This window comes from Euleptes europaea, chromosome 2 (assembly GCF_029931775.1).
Source record: "Euleptes europaea isolate rEulEur1 chromosome 2, rEulEur1.hap1, whole genome shotgun sequence".
Lineage (NCBI taxonomy): Eukaryota > Metazoa > Chordata > Lepidosauria > Squamata > Sphaerodactylidae > Euleptes > Euleptes europaea.
In genome coordinates, this window is record NC_079313.1 from 826,238 (window position 1) to 850,050 (window position 23,813).

At 53.0% G+C, this 23,813-nt stretch overlaps 2 protein-coding genes across 2 annotated transcripts in view; one reads left to right on the top strand and one right to left on the bottom strand.

Moving 5' to 3' along the window:
- Positions 1–2,436: 2,436 nt before the first annotated feature.
- CAPS (calcyphosine) lies at positions 2,437–5,392 on the top strand. The gene is made up of 4 exons (XM_056845376.1): positions 2,437–2,519; positions 3,723–3,900; positions 4,783–4,989; positions 5,291–5,392. Exons 1-4 carry the CDS (start codon positions 2,437–2,439, stop codon positions 5,390–5,392), a joined length of 570 nt encoding a protein of 189 aa, XP_056701354.1.
- Positions 5,393–9,966: 4,574 nt separating this feature from the next.
- Positions 9,967–23,813, bottom strand: part of RANBP3 (RAN binding protein 3) — a 29,124-nt gene continuing 15,277 nt past the window's right edge. Inside the window, exons 6-18 of the mRNA XM_056867574.1 lie at positions 23,241–23,312; positions 21,612–21,677; positions 20,690–20,782; positions 18,617–18,723; positions 18,207–18,326; positions 17,136–17,239; positions 16,898–16,976; positions 15,235–15,337; positions 14,175–14,299; positions 13,224–13,344; positions 12,498–12,640; positions 11,492–11,675; positions 9,967–10,010 (exon numbers count right to left, since the gene is read on the bottom strand). Of these exons, the coding sequence (XP_056723552.1) occupies positions 9,967–10,010; positions 11,492–11,675; positions 12,498–12,640; positions 13,224–13,344; positions 14,175–14,299; positions 15,235–15,337; positions 16,898–16,976; positions 17,136–17,239; positions 18,207–18,326; positions 18,617–18,723; positions 20,690–20,782; positions 21,612–21,677; positions 23,241–23,312 (1,361 nt within the window). The remainder of the gene's footprint in view (positions 10,011–11,491; positions 11,676–12,497; positions 12,641–13,223; positions 13,345–14,174; positions 14,300–15,234; positions 15,338–16,897; positions 16,977–17,135; positions 17,240–18,206; positions 18,327–18,616; positions 18,724–20,689; positions 20,783–21,611; positions 21,678–23,240; positions 23,313–23,813) is intronic.

The window sequence follows — 23,813 nt, forward strand, 5'->3', positions numbered from 1 at the left end:
CAGGAGGTCCTCTGTCTGACCCCTGATATCATAGAAGAATCACAGAATCCTAGAGCTGGAAGGGGCCACACAGGCCATCTAGTCCAACCCCCTGCACAATGCAGGGAATTCACAACTACCTTCCCCCCACACATCCAGTGACCCCCTACATGCCCAGAAGATGGCCAAGGTGCCCTCCCTCTCATGATCTGCCCAAAATCACAGAATCAGCACTGCTGACAGATGGCCATCTAGCCTCTGCTTCAAAACCTCCAGGGAAGGAGTGCTCACCACCTCCCGAGGAAGCCTGTTCCACCGAGGAACCGCTCTAACTGTTAGAAACGACACAATGGCACAGGCTGGGGAGCCCCTAGAGTAGCAGGGTACACATGTGGCTGAATGAATTGTTGAGCGAGAGAGCACACGCATTTCCTGCTCTCAGCTTACAAGACTTGGGCCATTTCTCCCCCCCCCCTTTATCCTCTGGGTTAAGATCAATAAAATGGGATAATCCGTCCCAAAGAAACTATTGGTATCAGCCCAGGATGGCCTGGAAATGGGAAATCCTAAATTTCACGGCCATCCGGGGCTGATACCAAGCATGCAGCTGATGACTCTGAACATTCCCTGCCCTTTGCGATTGTGCTTGCATCATGTCTCACTCTGCCTGCGTTGGCTTCCCTTGGGATCTTCCCAGTCCTAGCAACTGGTGCGCCATTGCTATAGAGATTACGCTGGGCTCCTCTAACACAACAGCAGAGCAGGAGTTGTGGTGTGAAGAGAGCCGGATTCCAGGTAGGAGCAAAGGAAGGGAACAATCTGGCGGCAGTGGCAGCAGAGGGAATGGTGGGTGATGGGCATAAAAGGTGCCTTTGGCGGGATGGGCTGCCTTTGGGGGAGGGGCTGTAGCTCAGTAGAAGAGCCTCTGCTTGGCATCTCCAGATAGAAAGGGCTAGGCGGTAGGTGACGTGAAAGGCCTGAGACCCTGGAGAGCCACCACCATTCGGAGTAGACAGTATTGACATGGGTGGACCGGGGGCGGGTCTGATTCAGTATAAGGCAGCTTCATGTGTGGCCATTGGGGCATGGAGGCCTGTAGAAAAGGGGAGACCACCCAGCAATGCCCATGGAGACATGCTACCCGTTTCACCACTGCCTCAGTAAACACCTGGAAATACCAACTAGACCCTCCTAACTCACACTGATTCTCACAAAAAGATGTGTCCAGCTCAGAAAAGCCCACTGTGGTTTTGCTTCTCTCTTGTGCATTTGTTTCCCAGCACCAGTCCCCCCCCCTCCAAAACACGTACATTTATCAGCCTGCCAACTACATACATTTTTAACCTGCCCTTCTTCCAAGGATCTCGGAGCAGCCAACACGCCTCTCCTTTCCCTCTTACCCTCACAACACTCCTGTGGGGAGGGGGCTAGACTGAGAGACAGCAACAGGCAAGTTTCCTGACAGGGGGAGTTTCACGTACCAATTTTCTTACTGTAATTGGTTATCAAGCAGTTGGCATTATATGAAATACTGGAGCAGCAAAAAGCAGGGAACAGGTACAGTTGACACAAATAGTATATGAATATGATAATGACCAGACTTGTCCCACTGTTTTCAGAAGCAGGCGTCCCCCACTTCGGTTATACCAGATGCGGAGAAATGCTCTCCGCCCAAGAATGCACCCCAGTATTTCAGTCATTGTGACTACACTCTGTCAAAGCTGGCAGAAAGGAGGGGGTTGTGAGAAGAAGCCATCAAGCTCCAAGCACAGAGCACTCAAGACCTTGGTTATGCTAAGAACGGTGGCCGAAGCAGGACAATTGTTTAACACTCCATCCCGCGGGAGGTTGTCACCAAAGGGACAAGGAAACAGACAAATTGCTAGAACGTATTCTCTCTTCCTCTTGAAGAAGGAAGATCAAAACGTTCCCAGCGAGGGACAGGCTCTCCAAGGTAGATTATAAATTATCTGGAGAAAGAGAAGAAGCACTCTCTCTTTCTCTTGCATCTTGCTCTTGACTTGTGAGTGCAAGCCACGAAAGATTGAACTTTTACTTAGGGACTCCATCTTGTCCACATGGCAAGGGTCAATGGGGAGAAGACCCAACCCAGAGGATTAAGGTAATGATGAACTTTAAATGACTGCAAATTCAAGTAAAGCTGGCCTGCCCTATATTAACATCATTTAGGATAAGTACCTAGTGCAGGGATAGGGAACCACACATTTTCACTTTTTCTTTGTACTCTTGCTCAGCCTGAATGCTTGACCAGACCACATGTATTCTTTTTATTAAACTTCGATTTTGAATGTTTTAAGGCATGTGATGCTGAGCCCTTCCGGAGGGAGAGGAAATGACCCGGATCAAACTTATGAGTATCCTTTGGGGCAAGAGAAGACCGAAAAGGCCAAAATCAATCCTAGCTTTCTTTCCTTTTTCAGGGCCAAGGATCACAACATGGAGGCAGGCACAAGGGCCGTTGTGAAGCTCAGAGCCAAGTGCCTGGAAAGAGGTGCTGCAGGAATTAAGAAGCTTATCAGGTGTGGGTCGGGGGGGGGGGATGTTCCAAGGGGGGAGGATTTTCAACATGCCCTGACTTCTCCCTTCCGCTGTGCTAATGGCTGCTTCAGTGGTGGGGGGGTGGAATAAGCAAAAAGCCTGTCTAGTCCAGAATTCCTTCCCCCCAAAAATAAGCATCTCCAGGAAGCGCATAATTGCAGCATGACAGAGCGTGTCCTCCTCTGTCACTTGCCCAGCAGAGGTATGCTGCATCTGAACATGGAGGCTTTGTTTAGCCTTCATGTCTAATAGCCCTTGATGGGATTTCTCCTCCTCCATGAATCAATCTTAGTCCCCTTTTAGAACCATCTAAACTAGTGGCCATCACTACATCATGTGGCAGTGAATCCCACAGGGTTTATCCAGTTATTTAAACTCTTTATATAACTCTCCCTCAAACGTTGCATGGGGTACTTTTCCTTTTGTCTGCCCTGAATCCCCTAACCTGTCCATTTCCTTGGTTCTCCACCACCCAAGTCCTAATATTACAGGAGAGAGAGAAAAAGGTTCTCTCCATCCAGTTTCCCCACAGCACGATCGTTACAGAGTGCCACCGTGCCCCTCATCAGCTGCTTGTCCAGGGGGGAAATGCCCTATACAGAAGTCTTAATCTCCCTCATAGTTACCACTGGAAATATTTATGCGTGATTCCCCCTCTGACATCTGAGATCATAGCAGCCATCACCCCCACAAGTATAGCCGGGCAATCAAGAGGGCCAGAAACCTACTTTTGTTAAGTGAAAGCAGGGTGTCTGGGCAAGGAACCAAAGGAGGATGCCCCTCCATCCCAGCAGCTGATGTGGCCCTAGGGAGGCAGAGCTGGCTGTGACCCCCTCCCCACTCCTCCAGCGAGAGCCAACGTGGTGTAGTGGTTAAGAGCGGTGGTTTGGAGATGAAGACTCTGGAGAACCAGGCTTGATTCTTCACTCCTCCACATGAGCAGCGGAGGCTAATCTGGTGAACTGGGTTGGTTTCCCCACTCCTCCACATGAAGCCAGCTGGGTGACCTTGGGCTAGTCACAGCTCTCTTAGAGCTCTCTCAGCCCCACCTACTTCGCAGGGTGTCTGTGGTGGGGAAGGGAAGGCGATTGTAAGTTGGTTTGATTCTCCCTTAAGTGATAGAGAAAGTCGGCATATAAAACCCAACTCTTCCTCGTATTCTCCCCCCCCCCCACCGACTGCAGACATCTTCGCATCATGGCAGAAGAAAAGAGCAAACCCTTGGACTTTGAAGAATTTCTGAAGGGTCTCCAGGATGGCGGGTTCTCTCTGGAGCAGGAGGAAGCCCAGCAGATTTTCAGCCTCTGCGACAAGAGCCGGAGTGGCACGCTGGACTTCACAGAGTTCCTGGAGGCCCTGCAGGTGAGCGCAAGATCCTTCCTTCTCCGTGGGTGGCAGAGCTAGGTATGAAAGAGGTTGAAAGGGGGCACCAGGCTGACCCTCCTTGAGGAGGCAGGAACACATATGAAGAGCCCGCACTGGCTCCAAGCAGATGTTGCGTTAACCCCACATCCTTTGTGCAGTGGTGCTTTGCGGGCTGGGGGTCACAGGTGCTCTCTTGGGGCTGAAGAATTGCGCAAAGCGAGTGAAACACTTTGGTTTAAAAGCATCTAGCAGCTTCTGGGGTCTTGCTGTCTGGTACGGGGGAGAACTGGGTTAGTTCTTGAGGTTTGGCGGTCTTCCTCTAAGAACTCTGAAAGATCAACGACACAGTTTCTAATTGTGTTTGTCTTAAAAGAGTTCAATTTCATATGTTTTTTTCTATTTCCCCACCCCATTTTTACAAATTCGAAATTCAAATTAAGCCATGCAAAAAACGAAGGCGTATTCTCAGCTTGAGAGTGGTGGTGCTGAAGAAGTCCTTGCCAAAACCGCAGCAAGAGGAGGCAACAGAGGCCGGTGGCCTCGCTTGGGCTGAGCCCCCCTCCCCCCCATCATCGGCAGCTGCCGTTAACAATTGAGGGCTATTAATAAGGCTTTTTAAAAAATTTAGCTTACCCAGGGAAAAAAAAAATGGAGCAGCCCTTGCTGGATCAGACTGAAAAAGCTCCACTGGGCCCACAAGGACAAGACAAATGCAACTGCCTTCCTCCCCTGCATCAGCAGTAAAGAGATACACTGCCTTTGCTCATGGAGGTTCCATTTAGCCATGGAGGGCGAGCAGCCCCCGATAGTGCGGGAACTGGGGCTGGAGGAAAGGCAAAGCTGAGAAAAAGCCACACTCCCTCCCTTTCCCCTCCTCAGCCTCCCATGTCCGAAGCCAGGAAGGAGGTCATCGGAGAGGCGTTCCGCAAGCTGGACAAGACCGGGGACGGCTTGGTGACTGTGGAGGACCTCCAAGGGGTTTACCAAAGCCAGGCCCACCCCAGGTTCAAGAGCGGGGAGTGGACAGAGGAGGAGGTGTTGCGCTCCTTCCTGGATACCTTTGATTCCCCTGACAAGGATGGGAAGGTGAGTGGCAGGAGATCGGCTGGCGGGACAGGGCCTGGCAGCGCCAGGCAGCAGCTTCTCTTGGAAGAGGGGAAAAATGTGCCAGCCCAGCTACAGGGTGGGGTGGGGTGGGGGGCACACTAAGCAGGTGGGCCTCGGGCAGGACAAGGACCTTTGCGTTGTGTCCCCTGCCCCGGGTCTGAGCCTGAAGGCCTCTGCTGAGGTTCTCAAGCACAGCAGCCACACAGGGGGGCGACGGGCTGCAGCTAGAACAAGCCCCCTGCCCCCCCTGCAGCAATGGCCCCTCCCTCCCCTCTCGCAGGTCACAGCCGAAGAGTTCCTGAACTATTACAGCGGCATCAGTGCCTCCATCAGCAGCGATGAGTACTTCGTGGACATGGTCAAGGTGGCCTGGAAGCTTTAGAGGGAAGAAGGTGCCACAGGGCCTGCCTTCCGCAGTTGCTCCCGAGCCCCGTCGTAGAGGCAGAAGACTGGGGAGGGGGGTGGCAGTTAGGCTTTGAGAGGTAGGTTAGGCAGAGTGTGGCTGGCCCAAGGCCACTCCGCATGCATTCAGGACAGTGTAGGGATTCAAACCTGTTCTCCGTCCCCCCCCCACCCCGATTTTAGCCCAATTGCTCCAGCTGGTGCTTTGTGGAAGACGGCAGCAGCGGAGGGGCAGGCCCCCAGGGGACAGAGACCAGGAACCAGAAGGAGGTGGTGGTGGAGGAGGAAGACATTATTTGTTCGTGGAAGCTCTCCCATGTTAACTCTCTGCAGGCAGAAAATTAGTCCAGAAGGGGATTGTCGTGGATGAGAGTACCACCTTACCTCCTCTTGGGCTAATTTTCTGTTTTGCAGGGAATCTCTGCTGTGGGGGAGCATTCAGGACTCTACCAGTTCAATCTCTGCTGTATGAGTAGAAGAGCCAGTCCAGCGTAGTGGTTAAGAGTGGTAGACTCTAATCTGGTGAACTGGGTTTGATTCCCCTGCTCCTCCACATGCAGCCGGCTGGGTGGCCTTGGGCTAGTCCCAGTTCTCTCCGAACTCTCGCAGCCCCACCTACCTCACAAGGTGTCTGTTAGGGGGAGGGGAAGGCGATTGTAAGCTGCTTTGAGAGGTAGAGAAAAGCAGGGTATAAAAACCTACTCTTCTTCTTCATACCTAGTTAGGAACTGTCATACTGAATTTGGTGGGATTTATTCCTGAGCAAACAGGACTCAGATTGGCCTGCAAAATAACGATAGCTTGTAGTTACCAACAAAAGCTGTACCCTGTGCTCTTCTGGTCCCAAACAATACCGATCCAATAAAGGCATAATCACAGTGGGATAGACTTGTTTGGGGGACAGGGGGCACCCCCTGGCATCTTTCGATGCACCACCAATTGTGAATCTGTGCCTAAACACTTAAGTAAGCCCTACCAAACTTATTGGTTGAGAGGAAAGATAAATTCAGCCGGTCTGCATAGTTGTGGGGTTTCACGATGCTCTAGTTTGAATTAGTGGTGCTTTTCCTGCTTGTGAAAAGTTAAGTCGCACAGACTGAGCCCGGCGGGAGGGCAAGCAGGGGACGAGATAAAAATGTTAATAATTCTAGTGGAGGGAATGGAAGGTCCCCCAAGCGCCCAATAATTAGGCCAAAGTCTGCTGTGCAGTTCCGTTCATTCTCAACGACCCTGGATTAGCTTGAGACATTGCTAAAATTGGGTGATTAATTTAATGCTCAGCCCCACAGGCGGATTGTAGTTCAATGCGGCCCCCCTCCCAAAAAAAGGGCCCCCCGTTCTTTGAGCCATGCCTAGGAATCAGGGTACTGTATGTTCCAATTGTGCAGAAATCTAGAGGGTCCCTCTAGAGATGAGCAAAACGGGGGAGAGAACGGTTAAATATCAGTAGAGGCAGAAGTACTGCAGGAGGGAGCCAGATCTGGCAATCCAACCAACGTGCAGCACAAAACCTTTCCCAGCACAGCCCTACCGTACAGGCAGATGTCCCAGGTGTCCACCCCTTTCCCTCAGTCGTACCATGGCATGTGGTAGGGGACACCGTCTCGCTGAACGTGGACATTTTGATTTTCCCCTTTCAAGCAGCTTTGTTTTTAATTTGTTATGTTGGTCATCTGCAGCTTTCTTAAGTATTTAAAACCCACTTATGATTTATAGTCAGGCTTACAAAATCCCATCTGGCTCCAATAGGCTCTATTTCAAGGTAGGCTGCCTCTGCATGTGTAAGTTCAGCTCTCATGGCTAAGAGAGATTCCCCTGTATTTACCTAATCCCTTTTTGCAGCCATCAATAGTCAACTATACATCCTGTAGCTGTGAGGGGGGGAAATGTACACAGTTGGCTCCAAATAAAAACCAGCAGAGCTTCCCCCCACTCTAAAGAAGAAACGGCAGCTATGCTTTGTTACAAGTTTTAATGTAATTCCCAAATACATCTGATATGACCGTCGTACAGAAATCTTCCAAAACACACGGCGTTGTCTGGTTTTTACTTGTCGCTAGTTGGTGCTACGCCTTGAAGCAGAAAAGAAAGGTAATAGTTTCTGGCCCATCTGACCACCACCCCCATCCCCAGAAAGCCCCCAGAGGGGTTTTCTGACTGGCCGAGGTGCCCAGAGGAGGGTCCATGGCTGCTCCCCAATCAACGTGTAATCACCTTTGCTTTGCTCGAGGCCAGCCTGCTGGATTCAAATCGCCACATCCAAATTAGCTGCCAGGTTTACAAGAACGAAGTCTGTGGGGCGGGGGGGGAATTGTTTCAACATCAAAACATTTAAAGTCCCGGGGAAACTAGCAGGGGCTTCCCCGCCTCGGCCCCCCCAAGAGTGGCATCCCGCCAACTTCCGCACGGTCACTCCCACAAACTCTCTCACACATGCGCCAACATACTAAAAATAACCCCATGACAATCCCAGATGTTCAGAGGAAGTAGACCCCCAAAAAAAATCCCACCCCTAATGCATCCCTGCTATGCCAGAGTAAACTGATTGAGGGGCTTTGCTTCTCCCCTCCCCTATTTAAATACTAGACATCAGAATGCCCTCCTCACCTGTTTCAATTCACCAGTTTAATCTCCTTGATGCAAGTGTGCTCCCCCCACCATATTTGACAAAACCTGTGCCCCCAGGTTCACAGTCCAGCCAGACTTTGCTTCTGCTTTGGGGCTGGCTGGTTTCCCTCTATGTGGGGAAAGAAACAAATTAAACACCAGAGGGGGTTTGGAGAAGGAAATAAAATGTACAGATACAGCCCAGCTCTGCCGCCGCCTTCTTTCTTTGCCCGGCCAGAGGAATTTGTTCGCTGCCAGGTGGCCTCTTGAAAAGGGAAATGAGGCCTGCTGAAGACCGACATCGTCTAGAGAAGATGGGGGCACAGCTAAGCCTGGCCACCCCCACATGCCTTTCATCAAGGTGGGGCAGGGAGGGGGGAAGAAAGGAGATCCAAAACAAACCGACTTGAACGATGGCGGGGGGGGGGGAGGCACACACAGAAGACACAGCGGCTGAGGTTGCTTCCGGACCGTTTCTGAGCAGAATGGGACTGCGCGCGTTATAGCCTTGGTTTGGGACTGGACACGCCATTGGCAAAGGTGGGCGGCCAGGATCCAGCAGGAGAGGCCTGCACGTGCCCTTGCAAGGGCTTCTCCCCCGCTGACGCCAGAGGGCTGAAGATGCCCTCCCTCCCACAGCCCTGGCGAGTGCCTGCTGCATGGGGTGGGGGGCTTTGCCTGAAAAAATGCTGCCAACACCTCAGGGCTGATTTGGGTGGCCAAGACCAAGCCTGCCCACGAGTCTTCAGAGGCCCACACCTTCTGAGAAGGAGGACGGCAGAAAGGTTCAGCGGGGCCGTGGGGGTGTCTCGCCTCCCTGCCTGGGGACGGGCTCCAATTCAGGCACAAACGGAAGCCCCTTGCTGACCAAGGGCCCAGGCTGGGAGTGAGAGGAGGGGGGCGTTGGTGTGTTTCAGCAGCTGGCCCCGTTTCACCGTGGTAGCCTCTGCGCGTTCTTGAAAAGACAAGACAGCTGTGTCCTACTCAGCCGTATAAGCACCATGGCAAGATTGGGAGGTTACTAGGCAGGAACAACACACAGCCTGGTACGTTAACACCTGTTTTGTGTGCGTGGGACACACACATCTAGAGTGGCTTGCCTCTCCCTTAAATAGTAACAGAAAAGAATAGTACAAAACAGCAGGGCGCTCACTTGCTCATCACACTAGAGTATCTTATACAAAACTAAAATAAAAAAAAGTTATTGTCACAATAAGAAGTCCCAAATAATAACAAGAGAAAGGAAGGGGCTGTTAGCACACACTCCCACCCGCGTTGAAAGTCTCTTCCAAGCTCAGGAAACAGCTGTCCAGATCTTGTTTTTAATCTGTGTGTGTGGGGGGGGGAATCAAAACACAGACCATGGCCCGTCGGGCAAGCGGCCCTTCCAGGCATCCGCAAAGTTCCTTGAGGTTGGAAGTTGAAAGATGCGAGGGGCGACGCAGAGTCTTGCAGTTTGCAATCCACAGGAGAGCCGGCGGTGGGAGAGACCGGACCCAGGCTGGGGAGGGGGAGGGCTGGGAGAGAGCGACGCAAGGGGGGGGGCACGGCGGCACTGGAAGGTTCCGTGGTGGGGAGGAGAGCCAGGAGAGCCCACAAACAGGCCCCGGTGAGTCTCACGATGCCTTAACAATTAGTAGCAAGTGCAGGGTGGGGAGAGGGTATTTCTTCCCGCTCATCAATATGATGAGCATAGGTGTCCCCAAACCGCATCCAGCGAATTTTGTCCAAAGTCTGTTGCTGTTTTTTTTCTGTTTTTTTTTTTTTTAATATGGAATCATCAACCGATCCAGCTCCCAAAAAAATCCAACACAAAAAAAACCAGAACAGGGATGCACAGTTTACACGTCTCGGTGCCTTGACCGCTGGCCTGGCGCGGGACATTCCTCCAGAAGGTCTTGGCTGCTGCAGCTCCGTCCAGGCGAGGGGTGGGGGGGCTCATGGCCGCTATGTGCTCCCACCCGTTTGTCCGTCGCCTTCGTTGGGGGGACCTGCAGGGGACACAAGGCGCCTTGTGAAATCTCCAGCTTTGCAAAAGGGCATTTGCAGCATTCTGCTGGACACAGCCCCTCACCCCTGCCCCTCGTGGGTCCCTCCTCCCGGTCCACTCCAGGCCACAGAAGCTGGTCACTGCCTTGCTTAGAACATTCATCTGCTAGTTTCTCGATTAAAATACTTCCGTTCTGCTACACAAAGCTACTTCCAAAATTAACAAAAAACAAATCTTTAAACTGAAAAGACGATCGAGTACTGCCTCTGGGTGTGGAGGTTGTTGTTCCTTATCATGGCAAGTAGCCACGGATGGTCCTCTCCTCCAAAAATGTAATTTAAAGCCACCTGAACATCTCAGCATCAATGGCTGGGAATTTCACAATCCAATCACATAGGCCGTTTATGCTTGGTAATTAGCGCGTCCCAGGAAAAGACAGTCATGCGAGAAAAAGTTGAGGGCAGCAGGAAAAGAGGAAGACCCAACAAGAGATGGACTCTATAAAGGAAGCCACAGCCTTCAATTTGCAAGATCTGAGCAAGGCTGTCAAAGATAGGACATTTTGGAGGACTTTCATTCATAGGGTTGCCATGAGTCGAAAGCGACTTGACGGCACTTAACACACACACACAGGCTGAAGTGCCCCGCATATTTTTTTTAGTTTTTCCATGCTGAAGTGTCATTCAGGAAGTGACCTGCTTCACATTTATTAAGAGCCCCTTTAACACGACCTTTTGTGCTTGGCTCTGCCCCCGAAGAATCCCCTCAAGGAAGCATGCAAAATCAGAGCCGCACAACAGCTATGGAAACGAAGGACGAGTGGGGTGTGTGTGGAATTTCTTCTTCTGCATTGGGACGGTGAATATGCATTTTAAAGGTCGCATTTTAAAAAAGAGCTTTGAGCCAGCCTCAAAATTGACCCTGCATAAATGGCCTGAGTGAAGAACCACCAATTGTGACCCCTTTCTCTGCTCCAGCCTCTTCCTTGAATTCTAGTATTATGGGAGAAGGACAAAAAAATTTTTTTTTAACCCGTACAACATTTTATAAACCTCAGTCACGTTTCCCTGCTTAGCCGTTTCTTTTCTAGACTGAAAAGCCCCAGACTCTTTATGCCTTTTCCACATCTTGGTCATCGTCCTCTGCACGTTTTCCAGCTCTACAGAGAAAATGAGGCGGCAGCACCTCAGGGGTGGGCAGAAAGTCAAGGGGGGGGGGCGTGAATTGCCCAGAGAGTACCCAGTTGCTCACGAGCACCATTCTCAGTGCCACCTTTTAGGCTGTCAAAGCTAAATAAATAAAAAAGTTTATGCTTGACAAGAAAAGATTTCATCTAGCTCCATCCCCTCCCCACCCTGTTTCTTGTGGGGTAGGACGGGGGGGAAAACCTCCCCTCTGTGGCTTTGCATTTTCTGGAAACTTTTCATTTCCAGGAGCTCCCCCGTAACAGTGCAGGGACCCTTCCCTGGGAGGACTGCTCACCACTCCCCGGTGATCCAGAAGGGGCCATGCCGTCGTCGTCGTCGCTGTCTTCCTCATTCGACTGGGTGACCTCTGGCTCCGGGGCGGAGCTTTTGGCCTCCTGCTCCTGCTCCACGCGACTCCGCAAGGCCAGGATCCGGTGGTGCAAAGCAGCGTAGAGCTGCCCCGTGTCTTTAGAACTTGCCTGTGGTTCCGAAAGTGAGAACCCATTTGAGATCAGAAACTTTTCCCCAGCCTAGGGGATGCGACAGAATGCCAGGGAGCTTGGTGCAGCCTTTACAAGGGGGCCGGTGGAAATTCATGGGGAAAGAGAAGCCGTTAAGCAGCTGTTCCTCCGGGGAAGCCAAACAGGACCTCCGTGTCCAAGCAGAATCTGTCCTGCACCCCAGAGAACAGGGCCGGGCTCCGGCCGGTCAGCTGCCCAGAGGCAAATGGATGGTGGGGGGCCTGGACAAGAGGGACACCTTTGCTTTGGCGCAGTCCTTTTCACTGTGACTGGGCCAGTCCGAACAAAAGGCCCCCGGCACTCCACTCCCTGTCTGGAGGAGGCCTACCTCCAACAGCCAGGTATGGAGGAGGCGCCACTCTGCTTGGTGCTCTGCTTGGCTTCTGGCTGGCCCCCATCAGGAGACAGAGGACGGATTCCGCCCACCCCAGAGGGGCGATGCTCAACAAAGGCCAACCTTGCCCCACCCCAGCAGTCACTGGGCTGGACTCCACAGATCCCTATCACCACCCAGTGTCGCCTTCCTCCAGCAGAGGGAAGCTCCCCCTGGAGGCAAAGAGCCTCCTGTGTCAAGGGAAAACTGTGTGCTGGGAACCGGTGCTGTGATTGCACAAGAGGCGTTGCCTAGTGCCAGCCACAAAGCCATACTTTAAAAAGAAAAACTCCCAAGAAAACCTCAGTGGAAAAGACAAAAACCTGTTTCCAGGGAAGGAGAAAACGACCCGCTCCGACAGCCAGGAGACGTGTCAGGATGAGAAGCTGCCAGAGTGGCCCTCTTACCGAGATGAGGAACACCTTGACTCCCTGGTCCTCCGTGTCCATGGCGGTGATCCGGATGCTCTTCTCGCTGGCTTTGTCAATTTGCATCTGTGCCCAGAGCTTGGTGTTCAGGATTAACCGAAGGCTGCCCTGGGTCCTCATGACTGGGCAGGGGCGAGAACAGAGCAGGTTAAGCCAGCAAAGCCCAGGCACACCATCTGCGATGCCTGAGACACGGCCAGGGCCCCCCTCACCCACCCTCTTCCGCTTGGGAGCACACAACGCCTTCCTCTTGCACCGGGCTTCCAGGCTCTCTGCACAACAGCGGCTGCTTGCCCAAGAGGAACCCCAGATGATCCGGCCTCCCTCCCTGCTCTTCACGTTTTGCAAGCGTATTTCTTAGGCCTTCTCCTTGCCCCCCAGCCCTGGCTTTTGGGCCTCGCCCCTGGAGTGGAACATTTTGCCTCCTGCCATGCAGCTCCCCTGCTCAATGGGGCTTGCCTGGCCCACTGACGAGGCTGCAGCTGGACACACCACTGGGTGGGCAGGCTGGCCAATAGAAAAAGACCATGGGGGACTTCCTGGCTGGCCTGGCCTGCTCTGCAGCCAGGTTGGAATTCCTCTCCCGGCTGCTCAGCTGCAGGACCCGGATAGCCCTTGGTGAAGACTCCCAGGCAGAGGGATGCCCCCTGGTCTCCTGCTGAGCCGGCCATGACCCACCCACCGGGCTCCCCGCTGTGACCTTACCCAGGCGCGACTGCAGCGTCCCGTCATCAGTGGATGCCATGTCGTTCAGCCTCAGGAGCCCCCGGCCCCTCTCAACCCAGGACTGGGAGGTCTTGTCAAAGACAAACAGCTTGCATTGGATCTGCAACATAAGAAGGAGCTCCCATGTTGAGGGCATTCATGGAGGAGGAGGAGGCACAAGAAGGCCCCTCAGCCAGGAGGCCGGCAGCGCTGGGTTAGAATCATAAAGTTGGAAGGGACCACCAGGGTCATCTAATCCAACCCCCTGCACAATGCAGGAAATTCCAAACTACCTCCCCCCCACACCCCCAGTTACCCCCTACTCCATGCCCAGAAGATGGCCAAGATGCCCTCCCTCTCATCATAGAATCAGCATTGCTGACAGATGGCCATCTAGCCTCTGCTTAAAAACCTCCACAGAAGGAGAGCTCACTACCTCCCGAGGAAGCCTGTTCCACTGAGGAACCGCTCTGTTAGGAAATTCTTCCTAATGTCTAGACAGAAACTCTTTTGATTTAATTTCAACACGTTGGTTCTGGTCCGACCTTCTGGAGCAACAGAAAATAACTTGGCACCCTCCTCTCTATGACAGCCCTTCAAGTACTTGAAGATGGTCATCCTATCCCCTCTCAGTCTTCTTCTCTTCAGGCTAACCATACCCAGCTCCTTCAACCTTTCATGGCCTCATCAGGTTTGTTAGGAGGCCAGAAGCTGGATTCCGCGGACCCTTTCCACCAGCAAGGGCACTTTCCTCCTTGTGCCAGAGAAAGAAGTCCTGGAACTCAGGGCCCCTTCAGGCAGGCATGCTGGGCTTGCAAGCCTCCCAAGTCCTAATGGAGTGCCAGCCCCTTGACAATGCTCAGGAGCCCCTCAATCAGTCCCACGCTTCACTCTCTCTAGAGGAGGGAGGCCGCCTCCTGCGGGACGACCAGGGATGAGCTTCCGCCTCACCTGCAGGACGTTGCTCTCCGCTTCCTCCCCCGTGATCACTTCCACTTTCTCCAGCAGACACTTCCTGGCAGTAGCTTTCGTGTAGGCAGCGGCAGACTCAGCCAGTGACTCTGAAATGTTATTGGCTGAACAAAATTTTGCAAGATTACTTTTTTGGGGGGAGCCCCCCACCCGAATGCTACAAAGCTCTTAACAACATTTTCACACACCCCCTCCCCCCCTCAATGCTTTGCTTCCTAAATTTCTGGCTCTTGGGCCAAACCTGACGCAAGAAGATACTGATAAAAGAAATGCAGTGAGAAAGTGAAGAATGCAGATCAGACAGCCCTTGACCACCATCTGCCCCGAGCAAAGGGAAGAAAAACGGAAGGCAGCAGCAAAGGTGCTCATCTTATTCTACAACTATGGGTTTTGCCCTATAACTGGCATAAGACCAAGCACTGTAGGAAGGCCGAGTCTCTGGAGCAGCAATACAAAGAACTGGGCTGGGCAATCCTTTAACAAGTCTCTTTCTCTGGCAACACCACCTCAGCCTCCGTTCGATGCCCTCCTGCCTGACGCAGCCTGGCCCACAACCATCGTTCCTCCTCCGGCAGAAGATTCCTCCGGCCCTATGGATTCCCCACACGGAGCAGGGGGGCTGGGCTAGACGGACTTGAGGGCTCCCCTGCTGCCCCTATGTGGCACCAAATCCCACCGTCGAGCAAGCAGTCCTCCTCCTAGACTGAAACTAAACCGGAATGAACCCTGATTCCTCTCCCCATCTCCCCAATGATTGTTTCTCTTCCTCCCCTTCTGAATCCCACAAGCTTCTCGGGAAGGGGCTTTAATGTCAAGAGCTGGTCCTTTCAATCTTGGGGCCTGCCTGGCCTTCTGTTAGCCATCAGCGAGGCTCACCACATCTCGGTTCAGCGTTTCTGGCAACTGCAGCCAGGACAGTGCCCAGAGTTGCTGAGTAGGCAGAAGCGGTCCCGAAACGGGGAGCCAGAGGCTTCTGTGGGATCAGCCGAACAGGCCTGGGTTTGAAGGCAAACGGAAGGCCCCTCGTTTGAGCATTTACCTTTCTCCGGCGTGGCTTCCTGCGAAGAGGATTCAGAGCCAGAGTCGCCGGCGGTGTTCTCCTTGTTACTGTCTGTGCCAGACTCGCTCAGTTTGGGCGGGCTCTGCAGAGGGAGGAAAGGAGCAGGTGTCAAGGTCTGAAGCTCGGAGCACACCCCTCCCTTCCCCCGCTGCCAGGCAAATTATGACAACCTGCAGGAAACAGCCATGGCAGAGACCCCGGGTTGTTTTTTTAAGCTGCTTTTTCTCAACTTGGTGTCAGCGGCATTTAGTTGTCTTAGTGTTATAATATGTCAAGGTTTCTGGCTAGTTTTTACTGTGGTTTGCTTTTATTGCTTTGAGCAATGAGGGGGAATGGCACAGAAACGTAAATCAAATTACGTAAACATGAATTTAAACACATTCCTCAAAAAGCTCAGCTTGTCTGTTGCATCCAAGATGAGGGAAGGTCTCGGGGCAAAGTCAAAGGACTGACATAGTCCACGGCAGAGGTTTTTGTGGGCCAGAGCCAGGAGGGGCGTCTGCCCACCTAAAGCGCAGTCAGGAACAGGGCCACGCAGCAGAGACGGAAAGAGCTCCTCAATGTTCTGGCACTCCCACTCCCCAAAAGAACCCTGCTCTATCTTTCGTCTCCCCAACAAGACGAAGAAGAAGAGTTGGTTTTTATATGCCGACTTTCCCTACCACTTAAGGAAAAATCAAACTAGCTTCCAATCACCTTCCCTTCCCCACGTGAGGTAGGTGGGGCTGAGAGAGCTCCGAGAGAGCTGTGAATAGCCCAAGGTCACCTAGCTGGCTTTGTGTGGAGGAGTAGAGTGGGGAAACCAACCTGGTTGCTTGGGGGCAGAAAAGTAGCATCTATAGATAGATAAGGCGCTGGATAGCAGAAGATGCAAGCACAAGGCAAGGTCTTAGAACGGCAATGAAGGGAAGCTGGAAGCCCAGGTCCTCTCAGCACGCAACTCCTACAAAGGCCTGGGGGCAGCAGTGGGTGAACTGAAAGAGGGAGAGAGAAGCCCCTCCGAGGGTTGAGAAAGCCAGGTAGGTGGTATGTGCCAGGTGGAGACCTTGGAAGGCTGCAGGCAACCAGACTCCTTAAGAGGGCAAGGCAGAGCAGTTCTGGCAGGTCAGTGGGGGAGTCAGGAGGACTCCATCGGGGCCCATATTTGGCTGCTCGCTGGTGCAGTGGTTAAGAGCGGTGGTTTGGAGCAGTGGACTCTGATCTGGAGAACCAGGTTTGATTCCCCACTCCTCCACATGAGCGGCAGAGGCTAATCTGGTGAACTGGATTTGTTTCCCCACTCCTACGCACGAAGCCCAGCTGGGTGACCTTGGGCAAGTTACAGTTCTATTCTCTCTCAGCCCCACCTATCTCACAGGGTGCCTGTTGTGGGGAAGGGAAGGTGATTGTAAGCCGGTTTGAGTCTCAAATGGTAGAGAAAGTCGGCATCTAAAAACCAACTCTTCTCTTCTCCCCCCAAAAGTCAGCAGGGACCGAAAGCAAAACCAACCATTCGACAGGATACACCTCTCAGTACGCGTCTGGCTGTCCCCGTGGCTTCTGCTTTGAGGGTTAATTATGGACCAAAGTGGCTGCCTGTTGTTTTTGTGACCTGGGAGAAGGCGGAGGAACAAAGTGGAGGACAGAGGCGGAGAACACTCACCAAAACCCGCTCGCTCATGTTCTGCCCAAACACAAACTTGGTGCTGGAGGTGTCGCTGCTGTGTGTCGAGTTTTCTGTGCTGGAGAGAGAGAGAGAGAGAGAGAGAGGAATGCTCTTTTTAGGCCAGGGGGTCTATGCGCCTCAACCTCCCCACCCCCCGCCCCGGCTGCGGCAACACGGCACTGTGGCGCCCGCAGGAGCAGCCCCAGAGAGGGGCGTGGCGAGGGTTCACTCCCACCTGGAGCTGATGTACTGCAGGAAGTAGTTGGTGGCTGGAGGCGTCTCGGAGCTCGGGAGCCGGGCGTTCGGCAGGTCGGCAGAGTCATCCCCTTCATCTCCTAACTGCGATAAGATGCATGGTGTTCAGGAACACACAAAGCAGCTTCCCGCTGAGTCAGGCAACGGCCTACCTGGCCTCCCGTGATTGGCAACGGCTCTGTGGGACTCAGGCAAAGAGAGGTCCTCCCCAGCCCCTGCTTTCCAAAAACATTTAACTGGAGATTCTGGGACTTCCTGAATACGGTGGCACCAGGGATGGGTAAGGGATCCTCCCTTTGCCAACACCAACGTTAATTTCAGGCACCCAGGTTCAAATCCCCGCTCTGCCATGGAAGCTCGCTGGGCGACCTTGGGCCAGTCACCATCGGTCAGACTTACCTACCTCACAGGATTGTTGAGGATAAAAAAAGAGGGGGCGATGACCGTGCGTGCTACCCGCAAACTCCATAAAGAAAGAGTGGGGCAAAGATCACGCTAAAACTGCCAGGTTCAACCAGAACACAGGCGAATTCTTTCAGGAATGAATGAGCTTTGGCAAGAACCTCTGCTGGGGCAAAAGGTCTTAGGTAGGAGCTGCAGCTCAGCAGGGGCAGAGGGAAGGCAATGCTGGACCCAGGACTGGCTCTCCTGAGGCAACCAGTGGGTCCCCGGCCCTCAGGATTGCAAAAGCGGTGCAGGAGAGCCCTCAAGCAACGCCTGCCGGCATCTCCAGGGCACGAGGAGTTGCCAGGGGCCCTGAGTAGAGCGGAAACAAAACAAAATGACAGGAAACAGTCAAGAACGCTAAAGAAATCATGCTAGATTTTTAAACATGTGAATTGCTGCCGTTTCAACTATTTGAAGGCACTGAGGAATCTGGATTATATTGGGACAAAATTCAGATTGTGTGGCACAGAACTTTTCAATTAAAAGGACAGATTTGACAGGATTACTGACAACCCTGCTCAAGGTTTTCTGCAGGATGCGGCAACGCAAGCGAAGAGGCCTGAGCCAAGCGCGTTCGGCTCACCGCAAGCAGCGGCTCAGGTACCTTCACTCGGTCTCTCAGGTTCTGCCCAAAAACAAACGACTGCTGGGCGTTCTGCTCAGCCGCTTTGCATTTCTCAGCCTCGGCAGAGTGGGGAGGCTCCGCTTTCTGGCAGGTGTTATCCTAAGGAGAGAGAAGGAAGGGGGTCTCAGTGACTTCCGGAGGCTCCCCTCTGCCTTTCGCTGGTCTCTTCATAGCGATTAGGAAACACTTTCCACAAAGCTTAAGCCTAAATAGAACTTAGGTAATCTTTAAGGTGCCTCAAGTCTCCTGTTTATTTTTACTGCGCTTCTTACAAAGGAGTCCTCATACTGCAAACCAACTGGAGCTGCCAAACTGCGAGAACACAAGAAACGCAGACACCCACGCGCCCCTGCTTCCGCAGGTTCCTCAGAATCACGCCGTAGACTGACCTTTTCCTCCGAGTCTGGAGATTTCGGTGTCGTGTTACTCATGGGCTCGGATGTGGCTGCCACAGGGTTGGAGGGGATGCTAACGCCATTGGTCCCGCTGGTCGGAACTAAAACAAGCAGCGGCAGAGCCAGTCAGCGGCTGGAGCGTGGCCGCGCAAACCCTTCTAAGCGGGCCCCGTGCCAGCTCCTGCCAGCTTGCCACGGGAATTGCCGGCAAGCCTTCTGCCCCCTCGGGCTCCTGATTACTGGCAACTGTGCCACCCACACGCCTGCCAAAATCTCACTGTGAGAGCCACGCACACAGTGCTGTGATATCTCCACACAGCCAAGGGTGGGTGACAGCTGACAGGAGAATGACCTTTCTGAGGTCATTATTCCCACTCGGCTAACACTGCAACAGTACCCAGCGCTTCAGAGCCACACACTGACCAACACGCCTTATTTTACAGACTGGATGTTGAGGGAGAGCACGCACCTGCAAACGGTTTTCCCAAAGCCACCCTGCAAGTTCATGGTTGTGCAGGGATTTGAACCCAAAACCCAAGCTTGTGGTTCCACCGGAGAACCGGGCGCTTATTGTTCTGTTAACCATCACTCTCACCAACTCAGCTCCAAGCGGGGTTGGGAAGGGCGATTCTCTCCACTGGTATTCGAAGGGATGAAGCCCACCGCCCCAGGCTGCGTAGGGCCCCACCCTCTGCCCACCACACTCCCTGCTCGGGGCTAAGGGGTGTGTGTCCAAAGGCTAATGGTGAGCGACTCGGTCTCGGTACCAGTCAACATGTTCGACAGTCTGGCACGGACATCCGGCTGTACCAAATTAGCCTAAAAATACAGGCGAGCACCCCACAGAGACTGCCTGCGTTCAACTGACGCTTCCCGCAGATGACACAGAAGCCTAGCGTATTATAGGTGGCATGACTTGGCTTGTAGGGCCTTCCGTGGGAGAAAAGGCAGAAAATCAAGGCAATCGATAAGTATGAAGCCGAGTTATACGGCTGGTTCATCCAGCTGGTATTATCTCCTCAGCCTGGCAGCAGCTCTGCAAAACCTCAGGCCAGGAAACGGCCTTCCAAGCCCGGGCCACCTGAGATGCTTTTAAGGGGAGATGCCAGGGACTGAACCCGGGACATTCTGCATGCCAAGGAAGGGCTCCACAAATGAGCCTTGCCGAGGGTTGCCAGCTCCGGGTTGGAGACTTTGGGAGTGGAGTCTGAGGATGGCGGGATTTGGAGAAGGGAGCGACTTCAATGCCACAGAGTCCAATTACCAAAGCCGCCATTTTCTCCGAGGGAACTGATTTCTATTGCATGGAATCAGTTGTAATAGCGGGAGATCTCCAGCCACCACCGGAGGTTGGCAAACCTAGCCATGCCCCGCTGGCTAAAAAAGCTCCGCAGAAGTTTTTGCTCGGGAACACGAGAAGCTTCATTACACAGAGTCAGAAGCTTGGAAGTGGTTTGCCAGGCTCTCAGGCAAAGGGGAGAGGCTTCTCTCCCAAGTAACTTTTAAAAAAACAAAACCTGGACGCAAGGCATGTGCGCAACCTCTCAGCTCCAGCCACTCCCCAAACAACACATGAATGTACTTAAAGGAAAAGCTTTCTCCACAAACACACACAATATGACTGCCGGCTGCGACCCTCCCCCCTTCCCACCAGGGCACCCACTGCACTGAATTAAGGTGCATTGAACTTCCACGAAGTCCCCACCCACATGAACCTGCAGAGGTTCTAAGGTCAGCCGGCTGGCATTGTTAGAGGGACCACCAACGCCGGGTATTCCAGTGGCGGAAAATCATGCAAAGGCCTTTCGAACGCTGGTGTTGAACCTCAAAGTCTGGGAGTCGTGACAGGTGCACTCCTCGTAGTGTAACTTGAAAAGATGCTTACTCTGAAAGGCCTTTCCAAGCCAGTGACTGCCTTGTTACCTTGAGGTTCTCATGCTGCTCAATGCTTTGAGGGACCTTTTCCCGGACTGTGGCATTATTCGGCACTTGAATTTATCGACAGCCACTTTGAGGGGTTTATAAAGCGAAAACGTACCCCAAACAGAGGCGTGGCCTACCACTGACCTGTTTGCGAGAATGCCTTCGGCTGCGGGGCCTGTAACACAGCCGGGCGTAACACACTTCTTTGCTGTTCTTTCGGTTTCTGGCTGGGGACACCTGGAAAGGGAAGTGAGGGTTTACCGGGCCTTCTCGACTGCAGACGCGGGAGAAGAAGCCGGTTCCCCACCAAGTGGAACAGCAGCCTAGTTTTTCTCTCACGCCTCGGTTTCAAACCTGTTTTGAACAGTCCTTGTGGTCTGGGGGTTGCACCAAAACGGTGCTGATATAGTAAGACTTAAGTGTGGTTCATTTCCTCAAAAGAATCCAGGAACATGTTGGAGTGGAGAAGGGTTGGGGTGGGGGATGAGTAGTTGAGAATTCTCTGGCGAAGACCTCTACTGCCTCCACCTCATTCCTGGGATTCCATGGGGAAGGACTATCAAACCAGCAGCTCCACAAAAGGGCCTCTAATTCTGAGCACCCACACCCCACACCAAATGTGCTGTCTGGCAGGGAAACCATGGAAGGCCAGCCCCAAGCAACGTCAGCTCTGACAGCACAGATCAGCCCAGGAAAGCCTTTGGGCTGGGTTTTGTTTTTTTTTATTTGGAGGGTACAAGCCAGGGGCCTGCAAGGAAATTGCCAGAGAAGACAAGTGATGTGGGGCAGGCCCAGAGCCCTTCAAGACTTCCTGAAGCTCTCAGGAGCTTGGGTAGGCCAGACCCCCCCAAACCTTCAGCTGACTTCAAGGGCTCCTAGCATTCGGCGTCTGCTGTCGCAGGATCAGTCCTAAAGGCCCATTTTGGGGACAGGCGGGAGCCACTCGCCGTACTACCAGGCAGAGGTGCTTGGCCGTACCACCCTCGAGAGGGGCTCCAGGAGAGGGAACTGCACCCACCATTTCACACATGTGTTTCCCTCGGCCTCGGGGAGAGGGGCTGCTTACCAGCACTGGGCGCCTGGCCGTGGATAAGGGTGGGTGGCTTGAGTCGGAATCCTGTGCTCTTTTCCTCTGGAATCCACAGCAAAAAAAAAGTCAGATTGCACAGGAGGGGGAGGAGATTCCTAGGACTACCCCACCCTAGCCCCCCACTGCCTTCTGCTCTTTGAGCTGCTGTCCAAAGGCACCGGAGCCTCTCTCTGCTTGCTCTCTCTGGTCAGCAAGCAAGTCATGCTGATTACTTCTCACAGATCTCGAAAGGGGGGGCATGTTTCTTTTCAACGAACAAGTCACTCCCGAAGCTTGGCCACACCAGATAACTTTTGCCCCGACCCTAACAGACAACCAGAGGACACTTGGGGCTTCATCTGGGGGAGTGAGTTATGACGCTTTGCGAATAATTCCCTAAGTGGAAAACAACATCAACCTATTCAACTACCACTAACTGCCACAAAGACCCTGACGGGCTACGGTGCTCTCCAGATTTCTTTGACAAAAATTGATTAAGCTACATTTAGAATAATGCAGAAATGTATTTTCTGTTGCCCCAGAAGGTCGGACCAGAACCAACGGGTTGAAATTAAATCAAAAGCGTTTCGTCTAGACATTAGGAAGAATTTTCTAACAGTGAGAGCGGTTCCTCGGTGGAACAGGCTTCCTTGGGAGGTGGTGAGCTCTCCTTCCCTGGAGGTTTTGAAGCAGAGGCTAGATGGCCATCTGTCAGCAATGCTGATTCTATGACCTTTGGCAGCTCGTGACAGGGAGGGCATCTTGGTCATCTTCTGGGCATGGAGTAGGGGTCACTGGGGGTGTGGAGGGGAGGTAGTTGTGACTTTCCTGCATTATGCAGGGGGTTGGACTAGATGACCGTGGTGGCCCCATCCAACTCTATGATTCTATTTGGGGGGGGGGGGATCACTCAGTGGGTACAAATAAAGGATGGAAGCTTTCCCCAAAGTTGGCTACTGTTTGTTAAGCAAAGATTTAATACTGACTTGAGAAAGGTCTGGCTGTTTTCCTGCAGTATTAAATAAAGCACTGCTCCCTCCCCCTCAAAAAAATGTTGCAGAGTACCCAGTTTTCAAGCAACACCTAACCAACACAGCCTGATCATCACAAACTTTCCCTACCAGCTTTTTATAAAGCCAACTGGGTTACTTATTTGTTCATTATGCATTTCCAGTCTCTCAAGTGAATATATCTTTTCTCCCTGGCACACCAAAATGACACCACTGCCCAAATGAAAGAATCGGTTAAGCCTTTCACCAACCTATTTCTAACTTGAACGTAAGTGCAGAGGGAAAGGTCGAGGGGGGGGGGGGAACGGAGAGAAATAACTTGTGCCCATAGACACTATTTGATGTTTCAAAGGCGATTCACAGGTCTGCAAAGGAAACAAAGTTCCCTACACTGCTCCACACACAAAATCTTCCCCCCAGTTATCTAGAACGCCAAATCACGACTGTGCAATGCAAGAAGCCATCTAGGGAAGGATGAGGGAGGAGATCCCTTTGCCTGTAAAGGAGGGTGGGAACATGCAGTCAGCCCAGCCCGCCCAGCCCGGCAGCTCCCAGCATTCTCTCCACGGGTGGCTCTTCCCTGTACTGCAGACAGACAGCAGGTCAGGATCCTCACCTGGTTCTGAGTCGGAGTTTCCTGCTGAAGGTTCGCAGAAGCTTGATGGCATAAAGACATTGTTCTTTGTCACTGCAGTCAAAGCCAGAGAAAGAACAGAAGCACAGCTGCACGTGAGCCTCAAGCCTGTGGGCCAGGAACCTTTCCCTCCCGAGAACCGAGAGACAACAAGAACAGGGCTCAGGGGCCACCTCTGCCTTGTGCCCTACCCCTTCTCTACTGTTTTGGGGCACCCCTGGGAGTTACCCCACACGCAGGCTCGCAGCCTCTAAACAGGAAGACCCTTCTACCTATGGTATTGTTATTCCCCTCCCACCCGAGGTGGCACACACCGTTCTCCGGTCCTCCTTTTTACCCCCACAGGAACCTCATGGAGTACATTCGGCTGAGAGTGCGCACCGTGCCCAGCAAGTCTAGCCTCACAGCTGAGCGGGCATCTGAACCAAGATCTCCCCGATCTCACCCCCTAACCCACCTCCCTGGCTCCCTTGAGGAAATGCCCCCGGGCACACCAAAGGAGCAAGAGAAAACCGCCAGGAGGACAAGACAGAAGCAGAAGCGCTCCGAGACGCC